Source organism: Crocodylus porosus, unplaced genomic scaffold (genome assembly GCF_001723895.1).
Source record: "Crocodylus porosus isolate Cpor-Errol unplaced genomic scaffold, CroPor_comp1, whole genome shotgun sequence".
In the NCBI taxonomy this organism is placed as follows: domain Eukaryota; kingdom Metazoa; phylum Chordata; order Crocodylia; family Crocodylidae; genus Crocodylus; species Crocodylus porosus.
The window spans coordinates 70422558-70437462 of record NW_017728943.1 but is presented as its reverse complement, the minus strand read 5'-3'; the positions used below and the strand labels follow the sequence as shown (position 1 = coordinate 70437462).

General features: G+C 45.2%; 1 protein-coding gene across 1 annotated transcript in view; it reads right to left on the bottom strand.

Moving 5' to 3' along the window:
• Positions 1-13623, bottom strand: part of DNAH14 (dynein axonemal heavy chain 14) — a gene marked incomplete at its 5' end in the record, with an annotated part of 314106 nt that extends 300483 nt beyond the window's left edge. Inside the window, 5 exons of the mRNA XM_019548582.1 lie at positions 2747-2993; positions 4372-4434; positions 8088-8178; positions 11128-11497; positions 13438-13623. Coding sequence (XP_019404127.1) covers positions 2747-2993; positions 4372-4434; positions 8088-8178; positions 11128-11497; positions 13438-13623 — 957 coding nt within the window. The remainder of the gene's footprint in view (positions 1-2746; positions 2994-4371; positions 4435-8087; positions 8179-11127; positions 11498-13437) is intronic.
• Positions 13624-14905: the final 1282 nt, after the last annotated feature.

Below are 14905 nucleotides of genomic sequence, written 5' to 3'. Positions count from 1 at the left end.
ACCAGATGAACAGTGACTCTCTTAGTAGAAATGTAATGCCTGTATGTGAACTAAGAGAATCTCATTAAGTACACACTAAGGGTGACTACAGATGTTTAGCACCCCCCCCCTCAATCATGGCACTTTACAAAAAGCAGTATGAGCTCTCCCCACCCCATAGAAGTTCACCTGCTGGGTCTAGGGGGGATCAAGCCTGCCTGCACCAGCCCTCTTGGTCAGCAGGAAGAGGCACTTCAGCAGTCTCTAAGAAAGTTGCTAAACTGCCCCTCTCTTCAGCCCCCCCCCTCCACCTGACCCAGCTTCAGGGCTGTCAGGAGGGAGGGGCAACCTGCTGGCTTACCCAGCCTGACCTGGTGGGAGAGTTGGAACAGAGCCATTTTGCCTCATGGACCCCGCCAACTACCCCATCTGGGGTACTGGGGGAGCTATATCAGGCCCATCAGATGAGAAGCCGCTGCACTGCCCCTCACCCAGCTCTGGCCAGGCCTCTTGAAAGCAGCAGCAACAGCTGCCAGCTTCTTTGCCCAGTCTGAGCTGGACTGTGTATGGGGAGGGAGGGTGGTGAAATAGAATCCCCTCACCTTGCACAGAAGCTGGGGGGTGGGGGGGAGAAGGGGAGGTCCCACAAGGAAAGATGGCTCTGTACCAGCCACACCCCTCCCACTCTCAGCTCAGGCCAGGCAAGCCAGCAACTCCATGCTGCTCACTTCCCCCTCCCTCCTAGGTGACAGCCCTGATACTATGTGAAAAATTAACCCTTGAGGGAACACAAGTTTCCTAAAGCACTCTAAAGCATAGAACCTTAATCTAATACCTGATTTGATGAGGATTAATTTTTCACACAATGGGCCATTTTAAAATCACTCTGGAGCCATGCACATCTGTTAGGTCATGACTGTAGAGTGCTTTCAGGGGCCAGATCACACAAAAAAATGCCACTTCTGTCTGCACCCTAAGAGAATCCCATTAAGTGACAAAGAAAGGAGCTTAGAGGTACAAACAGTTCAGCCCCATTGCTGCTGTACAAATTAGCCAGAATACTTAGGTCAACAGAATTGGTAACTGGTGCATGTCATTTGCATGATTTAAATGATTGCCTTTACTGCTCACAATTAAGGGCTCCAAGCCTTACTATACAACAAACACCAAGGCAAGGCTGTGTCCACAATAGTAGGAGTGTGTTTGCAGCAGCACAAATAGCACAGATCTGTGCCACTACTTTGTGCTACAGTGTATGCCTCTGCCCAGGCGCTTTGCAGCAGGACACACTGTCCCACTGCCCCATATGCTGCAGGAGAGGGAGGCTGGCTGGGGTACAGCAGCACATAGACATGGGGGAGCAGGCACCCCTGAGCATGCTGTGCCTCAGCCAGCTGCTTCGTAGCTGGCTGGGGTGTAGTGTACCTCAGCACGGGGACTCCGCATTCCTCAGCACATAGGTTCTACAGCAGAGCCCCTGCACTGAGGCACACAGAGACAGGGGAGCAGTCAGCCCATGGCATCCTGTTCCCCTAGCTTCATAGATTTCATAGACATTAGGGCTGGAAGGGACCTTGGAAGATTGAGTCCAGCCCCCTACCCGAAGGGCAGGAAGTCAGCTGGGGTCACAGGATCCCAGCAAGATAAGCATTCAATTTGTTCTTGAAGGTGTTCAATGTAGGTGCTTGAACCACCTCTGATGGCAGACTGTTCCAGATCTTGGGGGCTCGGACAGTAAAGAAATTCTTCATTATGTCCAGCCTGAAACAGTCTTGTAGTAGTTTATGACCATTCGACCTCGTCATCTCTTGGGCAGCTCTGGTGAACAAACATTCCCCCAGATCCTGGTGGTCACCCCTTATAAACTTATAGGTGGCCATCAGATCACCCCTGAGCCTGCGCTTTTCCAAGCTAAAGAGCCCCATGGCTCTCAGCCTGTCGTTGTAAGGTCTGTTTTCCTGACCTCTGATCATGCGCGTGGCTCTTCTCTGGACTCTTGAGACATACTGTACCCAGTTAAGGAGCAGCACATGGAGACAGATGATCACCTAGTCCAGGGCAACCTACTCCCCCATCTCAAGGCACACTGCACCCTAGCCAGCTGGGGAGTGGCTGGCTGGGGTGCAGGGTGCAGCACACAGAGACAGGGGAGCAGGCAGCCCAGGGGAGCAGGCATCTCCATGTTTGTCTCGGCAAACTCCACCTTGGGATGTTTTGCGCTGCTTTTTTTCCCCCAAGGTTTTGTTTTGCTACCAAAAAAACCTGGTAGCAAATTTCACCTCAGCACTGCAAATTAGTAGCACTGCACATTATTTTACAGATAAAGTAACAAAATGCATGAATATGGAAAAATCACTTGCCCAAGAACACCAGTTAAACAGTCCCTGCCTCCAAATTTTTACAATCAGTCCTACTAAATATAAATAATTTCATGTCACAATATCCCATTACATACAGCAGTGTGTTGGTGACACATTATACAACTATTTTCATACTTAATGCATGGAACAGGTTCCTAAACTAGTACTTCTAAACTGTTACTTATCATTTGGAACCCAGACATCCAATACCCGTTCCCTGATTTTTCTGGAAACAGAAACTCTGTAACCTGTCCTATGCTCAAATTAGCTATAACTAAAGCAGCCTTCCTACTGACTTCCAAAATTCAAGACTAGCTTAACACATCTTATTAACCAGATCATTTTTAATAAAACAGGACATGCGATACAATTTATATCCATATAGGTAAAAGTGTTAGTTTGCTCACCTTTATCAAATAAATTACATTATTTTTTGACCCTCTGTAGCTATTAATGTTACTTGCATTTTCACACAGTCCTCTAATATAAAGTAAGCATTGTAAAAGTACTTCATCAGCAAAAAATAGTTGTTTGTACATCATTGTTCTAGAAATAAGAGAAACATTACAGGTGTAAAATGCATACAAATACTTTTCATTTTGAGACACTGACTTACTCATACATTTATGAAATATCAAATGCTTAAAAATCAGGGATATAATGAATCAGAACTCTGTGGTATTGCCTTTCGCATCTTCAGCCTAGTTCTCAGATGTTACTAAAATCAAACATTTACTTAATTTTTCTTTGTGATCATATGGTTCTCTTTATATTATTAATTCAACTTTATTTTTAAACCAAATATCCTTATAACATACTAAAGATCAGATTCAAATGCATTAAAAACAGTGGAAAGACATTCATTGACATTAGCAAGCTTTCGATAAAAACAAAAAAAGTATCATAGAATGGACCTGGATAATAGGTCCATTTGGCTTAGTATCCTGTATGTCAGAGTAGCACAGAATGGATACTAAAGGAAAGAGCATATACAAAGGGCTCTGATACAAAGGGGCCTGATCTGTCCCCTGCTCTTCTTTCCTTTCAAGGCTTAAAACCATGGAAAGCTTAATATATATAGTCATAAATAACCAGAATATAATTGAACATAATATAAACCTCAGCCACAGTTATGATACTCTAGGATGATCTCAAATTATTTTAACTGGGAGGGAAGAGTATCACTTACTGAATAATTAACCCTGGCTACTAAATGCCAAAAGTGTAACTTATAGAAAACTGGTTCTCAACCTTTTCAGACTAAAGGTACCCCTCCATAACTTTTCTGAATTTAGAGGCATCCCATTTTCGAAGCTAAAATAATAATAATAATAATAATAATAATAATAATAAAGTATGCCTTCTGTTATAAAGAACTTAGAAAGACCACAATAGGTCAGAATATTTTTGACACTATGGATTCCTATCTGAAATCTCTGATTCTGCCTTTTGAATCACGTATACATGACTGCACATTTAAACAGTGTTAATACTGCATGGCACTGTACCACACCTGGTTGAGAATCACTGCTCTGGAGTTCTCTGAAGACTTTCTACCCAAAAATGACTTTACCTCACCTGTCTTAAAACAAGATCCTGCAAACACTTCCATGTGAGCAACTTTATATAAGGAAGTAAAAACAAATATTATTATAGATCTGGAGAACAAGTTTGAAAATATGCTGCTTTCAAGTTATCCAAGATCAAATTTGATTGCTTAACTATGAGGACAGAAATAAAGTGTTTGTGGATGCTAATTCCATCCTCTTAGTCTCTCTACACTCCATCTGCAAAGAATCCAACTACTCTTGGTGTATGATGAGTTCTAAACGGACACATAATAAAGTACTGATATTTTACTTTACAAGTAACAAAAACTTTCATTACAGCATTTTTTGCCATACAGATATCAATCCAATAAAGATACTGTAATGTTTTTGTAACTGTTCACTGCACAGCACTAACAGGTTAATTTACATTTTTCTGTTTCTTTTTCAGTTTTTCCACAGAAATAGTTTTTATTCAGACTTACTTGCTCCTGTTCATCTTAACTCTTCTAACAATACTTTTCCAGGTGAAAAAATACTTTTTCATGCTAGAAGCAAGGAAAACAATTACTTATGTATAGTAAATCCATAACCCCAGTTTCTTATTCTTCTTATATAGGTTTTTATAGAATGGGCTTAAACTTTTTAACATATTGTCACTTTCTGTAGTCCTGACAGTTCATTAAATCTTGCCCGTGGTGGAACTATGAAGGATACAAAGCAAACCTGATTAATCCTATCTCTGCCATGAAACCTCTCTGGCTTCTCTGCATACCCTCTTAAGGATAAAGACCTGACTTCCGAACTTCGAGGAACAGAGTTAGGAAACAAGGACACATCTACAAGAGACATTTTACTGTGCAGTAGAGCTAATTACCGTGCAGTAAATGTCACCACATACACGTGCTGACCCTTACTACACAGTAATTTCTTCTACTCAGCAGTTAATTTGCTATCTGCAAATGCAAGTAGCAAATTAACTGCTGAGTAATTACTGAGCAATAGTGCATGTGTAGATGGCTGATTGAGAGAAAATTTGCTCTTGGTCAACCAAATGACAGGGGGCAGGAGATTACCCCCTGTCCTCAGGTGCTGCCCACTGTCAGGGCAGGCTCTGCCACTGGAGTCCTGGTAGGGACAATGCCCCCCAGCCCTGGCAGCAGGGAGCTCCCAGCCCCCACTCTGCTATTGTGAAGCAGTGGCTGAAACTGGGGTTGGGAACAAGCTCTCAGCCTGTTACTCATCCCCAATCCACGATCGTAGAGCAGGGGCCAGGAGCCCCCTGCACAGGAAGAGTTCCCCACCCAGCCTGGAGCTGGCTGGAGCCTACCCAACTGGGACAGTTCCTGGACAGCCCCAGGCTGCGCAGAGAAGTCTGCACATGCAGCCTGGAGGTGGCTGGGGACTGTCCTGAGAAACCAGGTGTTGAGGTGACATGGTATCAAGGAATGGGACAATGCTATCTCAAAGACTTGGTGCCAAGGTTGAAGGACAGTCTGAATGATTTGTCAAAAAAGAATATGCAGTTTTATCTCACATACTTTTCTTGTTGGGGGCTTGAAGGATCAAGAAATGTTGCACTTTTTGGGCATGTGGGACTCACGGAAGACTCAATGGGAAATAGCTTTGAAATTCCAGTGAGTTAAGTGAAGGAATGACAGCAGCAATGAGAGGCAAACGTTGCAAAACAGAAGCTCAAAATGAGAAGGACAAAGTTCTGCATAAAGGCAACAGGCTACAAAAAATGGTGGTTTCACATTACCTAGTCACAAAGGAAAATGGGGGAATGAGGCCAGAGCCTTCCAAAGCACGAATAGAAACAAAAAGAGAAATAAAAGGACCAATATTAAGAAAATGATTGAAAAAACAAAAAGAACGAGCTGAAAAAGGTAAATATGGGTCAAACACACAGGCCACAAAAACTAGTTGATGAGGAGCTAATATAACTGAGCAAAGAAGTTTTATCCCCTCAGTGTGACGGGAGGAGAGAGTCAAGGATGAGGCATGGAGCACTCACACAGAGGTACTGCTAAGCTAAAAAAGGTCTCCATCGAAGGCTCAGGGGCTGAGCATATATCAAAATGTGTGTGTGGACAACTATTTAAAGAAGTAAAATACTACTTTGTGAAATAAAAAATTATTGGAAAACTGGTAGGCATGTTGCATCATGAAGGTACAGGCAGTCCTCAACTTGCAACGTTTTGAGTTACAACAAACAGCACTTACAACGTTTATAAATAGACACCCTGCTTCGACTTTGACATTAGTTTCAACTTTACAATGCTTGATCCAACACGATGCTATGTCAGCGAACAAGTTTGCTGCATCAACCATCTCCCTGGAGACCATCTGTCCAAACTTCCTTGGACACTTCCTTTAAGAAAGCAGACAAGACTCCAGAAAACCCCACAGTCAAGACTCCTGGGAAGACTCCAGCCAAAAACCCTTCAAAAAGTCCAGCAAATTCACTTCAAAGAAATCCTTCCAAATAAATGATTGCTATTTACAATATAAATTATGTAGCTATATTACTCATCTATAATTGATTGATGAGCCCATCTCCTCTCGATTGTTTGCTCTCGCACCACCTTTGCCCGAGCCACTGACCTTGCTCGCTACAGACCTTCGTGTAGACCCCAAAGGGTTCCTCGGCTACTTTCAAGGTGACCCCCAAACTCGCCTGCCATGACTTTGAATGGTCCTTCAGTGATCCCTTTGAGGATGCCTCCAGAGCTGTCATGCAACCCAGCGGACGTTCACGGGGCTCCAGCTTCCCCTATACCCTAGCCACGCACCACCCTTTGAGACGAGCCTGCAAATCTTTTGCGGCTACCCCTAATGATGTCTTCCCCAGTCCCCACGTCCCCTCTTGCAGATGAGCAACCTGTGCCTTGGCCAGACCCGGAGGGTGACTCTTGGCCTTCGGGCTTGTCCTCTTCGATGCCCTGAGCATTCTATGTCTGATGCTGTTGGCCCTCACTGCGTCTTCACGTGGTTCCTTTCTCACCCTTGGACGAAGTCCCGACTCCCCTAGCCTGGTGCTAAGAGCTCTGCTAATCTGCTCTTGCCAGGGAACTGAAATAGATAATCCCTAAAAGTGGAACACAATGGATACCCTCACCATAAACCCTTTTCCCTGAAATGACCCAGCGTGAAACAAGTTACTGAAACTAACAACGCAACTACCAGGGAAGCATGATAAAAGGAAGAAGAAAAGGAAGAGAAGCACCCACGGGGAGAGTCCCGTGCTCCCCTAGCCCCTAGGCTAGCACACCTTCTGGGTTGAGGTCCATGCCTTCACCCCAGCCAGAGTCCCTTTCCCCTTCCCTCCAAGATCCACCTCCACCCTGGAGGAACGGCGCCCGTTGCCTTTGATGGGAGCTCCCAAGCTGGCTTTCACTGTAGCTGCTGCTGACTTCTCAGGTGGTTCCTTTGATTCTCTGCTGGTCTTCTCCGGCACGTGGATCTCTCGCAGCTCCTGCTGCCACAGCCTCTGCCAGCCTTCCTGCCAGCTCCTTTGATCCCTGCCAGCCCTCCCCGGCTCGGGGATCTCCTGCAGCTCCAGCTGCCGCTGCTGCCAGTCTCCCTGCTGGCTCCTTTGATCCCTGCCAGTCTTCCCTGGCTCGAGGATCTCCTACAGCTTTGGCTGCTGCTGCCATCACTGCCAATCGCAGCGGCTGGATGCTCTCCACCCCGCAGTTTCCCGCCACTCCTCTGGTCCTCGGCATCCTCCCTTCCGCACTGCCAGGGCTGATTTTTATCTTTACTGAGTGGCATCTCTCCATGATGTCACCCAGCCCCAGCTGTAGATGGGCACAGCTGATAAACCGTGCAGGTGGTTTTCCACTGCATGCTTCCTAGCTCCTCCAGACCCTTGCAATAGGTATGTTTTCTTCTTTTACTTTGGTTTGGGGTTTGCCTCTGAATGAGGTTTCCCCCTTATCTGGTTCTGTGCCCCTGGGACAATTGAATACAAAATTCTGGGTTACTTTTGGTGAAAACAGGGTATTGGGCCTTGGTTCAGGAACCAATCCCCCATTTATAACATTGTACCTTATGGGAAAATTGGTTCCAAGTTACAACATTTTGACTTAAGATGCAGTTTTCAGGAACCAATCATGTCAAAAGTCCGAAGACTGCCTGTATTAGCAAATTACTCAATTTTAACACGTTAATTTTAAAATAATATTTTCTCTCTTACCGGGCATTGGAAAATATATTAAAACTATGTAACATATAATAAATCTGTCTTTCACAGAGCCATTCTGCTACAGGTATCATTTGTGTTTCTTCTGTTCTATCTCTTGCAATAAACTAGAAAAAATGAAATGAGAAGAAATAATATGGCTCTTCTATAACAGGAACTGAAGAAGCATTTCTGAGATAATATGCAGTTTTTACTATTGCAGTTCATGTTGTAGAAACACTATGTAAACTGGCAGCTTACCATTTCATTAGCCTCTTGCTCTAATAAAAAAATCTGGTTAATAATCTGAAATCCACAAATTGCGAGACATGCAGCAGTACAGCCCAGATAAGTACCAGGGGGCCTTTAGGCATCAGAACTTGGAGGTAGGGGGGGCACCAAAGGCACCATTCAGAGGTCTCAAGTGCCTCTATACTAATGCTAGGAGCATGGGAAACAAGCAGGAAGAACTCACGCTCCTGCTTGCAAACAGTAACTTTGATTTAGTGGGGCTAACGGAAACCTGGTGAGACCCTACCCATGACTAGGTGGTACACTTTGGGGGCTATGGGTTGTACAGATGCAGTACCTTGCTCTTGTCTGCAATGAACTCGATCCTATTCTCATCGGCCCACCTCTGTAACCTGTCTAGATCTAGCTGGATTCTGTCCCTCCCCTCCAGTGTGTCCACCTTGCCCCACATCTTAGTGTTGTCAGTGAATTTGGACAGTGTACATTCCACATCCACATCCAGTTCGCTGATAAAGATGTTGAACAGTACACGCCCCAGGACTGAGCCCTGGGGGACTTCACTGCCCACATCCCTCCAGGTCAAAAATGACCCATCCACCACCACTCTCTGGGTGCAACCATCTAGTCAATTTGTCACCCATCTGACTGTGTAGGCATCAATGCCACAGTCACCTAGTTTTTTTTTTTTAAGAGAATGTGGTTGGAAACCATGTCAAAGGCCTTCCTCAAGTCCAGAAAGATGACATCCACACTGACACCCTCGTCCCAGGACTTTGTGACCTGATCATAAAAAGAAATCAGGTTCGTCAGGCAGGACCTGCCCTCAGTGAACCCATTACCTCCCCTGATGGGCCCTTGCAGATGTGTTCCTTAATAATTTTCTCAAAGGTCTTCCCAAGGACCAAGGTAAGGTTGACTGGTCTATAATTGCCGGGGTCCTCCTTTCTTCCCTTGTTGTAAATGGGGACCACATTGGTCCTTTTCTAATCCTCTGGTACCTCTGATTCATAGAGCTGTGCCAGGGAACTGGCAGGGTCCACTATGACCCCTGCCAATTCCCTCAGCACCCTCAGGTGAAGACCATCTGGACCTACTGATTTAAACACATCCAGCCCCTCCAAAAGTTCCCCATCTAGGTTGTCCCTGACCCTAGGCATGGCGGTGCCTCCCCTGGGTCTGTCCACAATTGTAGTGGGGGAGATGTCCCGGTCACTGTTCAGGAATACAAAGGCAAAGAATTTGTTAAAGTGGCCAGCTTTTCTGTTTGCTGCAATCACCAGATTGCCAAGCCTATCCTGTAGGGGTCCCACATTACCCAGTGCCGCCTTCTTACTTCATATGCATTGAGAAAGGACTTTTTATTATCCTTAATTCTGGTCGCTAGCCCTAGCTCCATCTCTGCCTAGGCCTTCCTAACAGCCTCCCTGCAGTCCTGAGCAATGGAGGTATAATCCTCCTTCATGATAGCCCTTTGCTTCCACTGCTTGTACCTCCTTGTTTTGCCCTCAGGTATACCTGGATGCCTTTGTTGAGCCATGGGGGCTCCTTAGCACTCTTGCCCCCCTTGGTGCGCATTGGGACTGACTCCCTTTGAGCTCAAAGGATCGTCTCCTTCAGGAACAATCATCCGTCTTGGACTCCCATCTCATTGAAGCTCCGAGACCCCAATGCCTCTCCTACTAACCTTCTTAGCTGACAGAAGTCAACCCTCCTGAAGTCAAGGACCTCTGCCTTGCTACTTGCTTTCACCACCCTGCGCTGGATAGTAAATTCCAGCAGGCAATGATCACTGTCACGCAGGAGGTCGAATACCTGCAGACCCCTCACCAGGTCATTGCCTGTGGCAAGGACCAAATCCAGCAAGACATTTCCCCTGGTGGGACTAGGCACCTCCTGGGTTAGGTGGAGGTCCTGTATCCCAGCTAGGAACCTATGTGACCAGTTGGACATGCTCCTTCCAGCGGATGTCTGGGTAGTTTAGGTCACCCACGATAACCACATCCCTTGACTTTACAGCCTCCGTGAGCTGACCTGAGAATTCCAGGTCCAGCTCATCCCCCTGGTGAGGCAATCTGTAGTAGACATCCACTATCAAGTCCCTTTCCCCACACCCCCCTTGCATTCTTACCCAAAGTGCCTCATTTTGCCCCTCCTCTGACTCCATTCTGATCACTGAGGATGTGTATTGCTTTTTGACGTATAGCGCTACACCCCCATCTTTTTTCTGCTCTGTCTCGCCTGTACAGCCTGTATCCCCTGATGTCAACTGCCCAGTCATGGGTAGAATCCCACCAGGTTTCCATGAGCCCCACTAGGTCTGCGTTTTTGCTAGCTAGCAGAAAGGTGAGTTCCTCCTGCTTTTTCCCCATGCTTCGAGCATTTGTGGAGGCATTTGAGGCCTCCTGTAGGTGCCCGTGCCACCCTCCTTGTTCCTAAGCCTGCCCTGGTTAACAGAAGTTAACAGAAGGATCTAAGTTAATTTGTTTTCTGTTATATCTACTGCACTAGAGGTCCAGGGCTCTGGATCCAAACAAACAAGGCTACTTCCACAGCAAAAGAGACCCAGCTTTATTAGGTCAAAGCCAGTAGGAGTCTCATCACTTTATATGTCTAGTCCCAGCATCAGATAGATTGTACAGCATTGGTGCAAGTTACATAAATAGTCTTTCCGCTTTCACATATACAACTGTAATTGTACAAGGGATACAATGAGATCATAAATAGAAGGCAAGGTGGTACTTCAGTGAAAATCTATGGTCCATGCAATGAAAAACTTTCAGAAGATCTGAGTTACAATTACCACTAAATGTTGCTGATGAAAGATCTGTTACCTTGGAAACAAATGAAGCTGTAACAGTCCAGTATTCTTTAGAATGCCTAGCTGTGTTTGCAGAAACAACCTGTAGATCATACGGATTATAAGGAGCTTCAGGGTTATCCCTTCCTCTGCGGAGACAATATACATATTCTCCAGAATCTTTCAGCAATAAAGGTCTCTGACAATAGAGGAAATACATAATTAATATGTTACTGTATAATTCATATCCTAAATCATCATTTTTCAAAATATCATATATATTAATTATATACCTTGCCATAAAAATAAAAGAGATAAAAATAAAAGAGATAAAATAAATACAAGTATCAAGCTGTTCTAATAAACAAACTGGTGAACAATAATATCAGGATTACTTAGAAGATTAAATTTACCTGATCTTCTACCATGAAACTCTTCTCATAAACTCAGTCCAAACAGTCATTTTTCTACTTCACCAAAGGAAAGTTTTTAAATATAAAAAATGTCTTCCTTAATGAGGAAATGGTCTTGAAATTAGGACACAGTGGGCGTATCTACATGAAAGATTTTACTCAAGATTAGAGCAAATTACTGCACAGTAAGCACCACTGTTTACCCATGTAGATGCTTACTGCACAGTAATTTGCTCTAATCAACAGCAAACTTGCTACCTGTCAATACAAGTAGCAAAGTTACTCACGATTACTTACTGCACTGTATGGCACGTGTAGACAACCAGTCGGGAGCAAACTTGCTCCCAGTCAGCCAGGCAGCAGGGGGTGCAAGACCTGTCCCCCAGAGCTGCCTGCTGCCAGGACACTGGAGCCCAGAAGGAGACAATGTCCCCATGCCCCAGCAGCAGGGAGCTCCCACCCCCGCTCAATTGTGGAGCAGGGGCGGGGGAGATTGTTCCCAGCTACAGCTCTGTAATTGCAAAGCAGGGGCTGGGAACAGACTACCCAGCCCCCACCCCAGGATCACAGGGTAGAGGCTGGAAACAACTCCCTAGCTCCTGCTCCGAAATCATGGAGCAGGGGCTGGAAGCTGTCCAGGTCAGGGGCAGGTCCCAGCCCCATGCCCTGATCAGGTGATTGAGGTGCAGGGCTTGGAAAGAGTTGCAGGGAAGGGATAGGTCTCAGGCCCCTGTCATGATCTGCCAGTGCAGCTAGCATTGAGCCCCCAGCTGGGCCCCTGGGGGGGGAGGGGGCGTCACAGCTAGCTCTCCCACCAGTGGATTAGGGCAGGGGGCTGACACCTACCCCTCCCCTGCAGCTCTTTCAAAGTCCCCTGCATCGGGGAGCAAAGTCCCCTGGATCAAGAAGCCAGGGCCAGGAGCTCCCTGCTGCCAGGGCAGGGGGACATTGTCCCCACCTGGACTCCACTGGTGGAGCCCACCCCAGCAGCAGGCAATCCCCTGGGGGCAGGGAGAAATCTCCCAGCCCCTGCCAGAACATAGCTGTCTCCTGGCCCCATGCTCCCTGCCAGCCCTTGAGCTAGCACCCAGGGGGAACCTAGAGCACTCACTGCCCACTGCACGGGGCCAGTCCAGGACCAGAGAGGTTGGGAGCAGACTGCTGCCAAAGCTGCAGATCTGCTCCCACATCCCTGCATATGTAGACACCTGCCTGGGGTGGGTTTACTTTAAAGTAATTTATTGTAGAGTAAACCCACTTCAGTGTACTCAATGATTGCCAGTCAGGAAACCTGTTCCTAACTGTAATTCCTAACCTGTTCCTATTTCTATTTCCAACTGCAATTTCTTGAGAATGTTGATAAAGTGACTAATTTTTCAGTGCCTCAATGTCCTCATCTGTAAAATAACAGTAACAATCCATATTAACTCCACTGAAGCTGAAGAACAGAAGAATGTCACAGGTGTTATTTAGATTCTAAATATCTCTAATATTAAGTTGTTTATTATAAAGAATTAAAGGTTGGGGTTGGTACTCTATGGTCTGCAGGCTAGATCTGGCCTACAAAGAGGTCTGAGGTCCAGCACAGGGGCTCAGTAGCACAGAGCTGCACCATGCTACCTATTCCCTTCATAGCACTCTCCTCTCCCATGGAGCCTGCTGTTCTGCCACTTCTGGGCCAACCCCTGTTGCAGAGAGGCTGGAAATCTGCAGAGAGGCTCAGAATGTGTAAATGCTTACTGTGCAGTAATTTGCTCTAATCAAGAGTAAATCTGCCAGCTGTAAATACAAGTAGCAAATTTACTCACAGTTATTTACTGCGCTGTATGGCACATGTAGACAGCTAAACGAGAGCAAACTTTTAGTCAAATGTCCCTTTCACAGTGCAAAGTTCAACTTAAAAAAAAAAGAAAAAAAGAATTACCCCAAGTGCAAGCTTCTGAATTTTAGTCATCTTAGCCTCTTTAGATGAAAATCGACGTGGCAATAATTCTGTCTGCCAGCCAAGTTTGCTTCTCAGCCACAAAATATGCTTTATCACATCATCATCAACTGGTTCTGGTGCATATTGGGGTGGGGTAGAGGGGAATCAAGACATTTTTAAAGGAATGTTTTAACCTGCTTTAAAAGATACATTCAATGTTTGTTAAGATAAAGTACAGTTAAAGAAAAAACCCGGGAACAACCTCACTGAAAATACCTATAAATTAATCTAAACTTTCATTATAACAACTGATGATAGGTTAAAGAGTCTATATAATTAATTAAAAGTATTAGTAATCCTGGTGTAAGGGTGATTCAGTTATCTCCTATAATTTCTGATAGCGTTGGAGTGATGTTGTAGACATGATGATCCAGGACATATGCAAGATGCAAGGATTTTTACGAGCAATGTTTTTTTATTGGACCACCTGTAGGGTTGGGTGAGATTTAGACAAGCTCTCAAGTATAAGGCATCCTTCTTTCAAAGAACTATGATGAAAGGGTGCCTTGTACCTGAATGCTTGTCTAACTCTCTCCCAACATTGCAGCCTGTCCAATAAAAGATATTACCTACAAAAATAATTACCTCTATTATATTTTTGCTCATTAATTTCACATACAATAAGATTACCATTAGAAACACACAAACGCAGGACTAGTTAAAGCACAGCTTCAGAATATCTTGTAGGAATCATGAACTGCTAACGTACAACAAAAACTGAAGGATAATTCTGAGTTAGATAAAGCCAAAAGCATTCACTACTCTACACTGATGTGAGGTGTAGCAACATAGGTTAGTGTGTTTTGTGGTGTACACCTTGATGGAACTATAGGTAATGTCTTCTGGAAAACCAGGTGAGTAACAGATCAACCTTTTACTCATTCACCAGAACTGCAACAGGAACTAGGCAATTCTGTACCCTTTTTCCTATGGAGGCTGTTGCTGAACACTGATGGTAGGACAAGCCTATGCTTATTGCTTTGAAGCTATTCAGATATTGCTACTACAGCAATGAAAACAAGCTAACAGTTATAACCTGTGCAAGGTTTAAAAACTTTCAGAAAGGTCAACCTTTGCCTCCATATCCATCTTCAGAAAATGTCAGTCCAGGCCTAGAAAACTAGTCCAGTGATTGTTCAACCTCCAGCACATGGAGCCAAGTCATCCTGCCCACAGGGCTCACCACTGGTCCTAGAAATTTGGTGGTGGGGACCAGTGGAAATGTTAATTCCAACAGTTCTGGAAGTGGTTCTGGAAGCAGCTCTGGAAGCCAAAGCAATTAATTCTGTTACTACTCCCCCAGTGCCAAGTTTCCAGACATGGAGGGAGCCTCATGGGCCAGATGACATGGACCCTCACACAAGCATGTGGGGTAAGCAGATCTGGC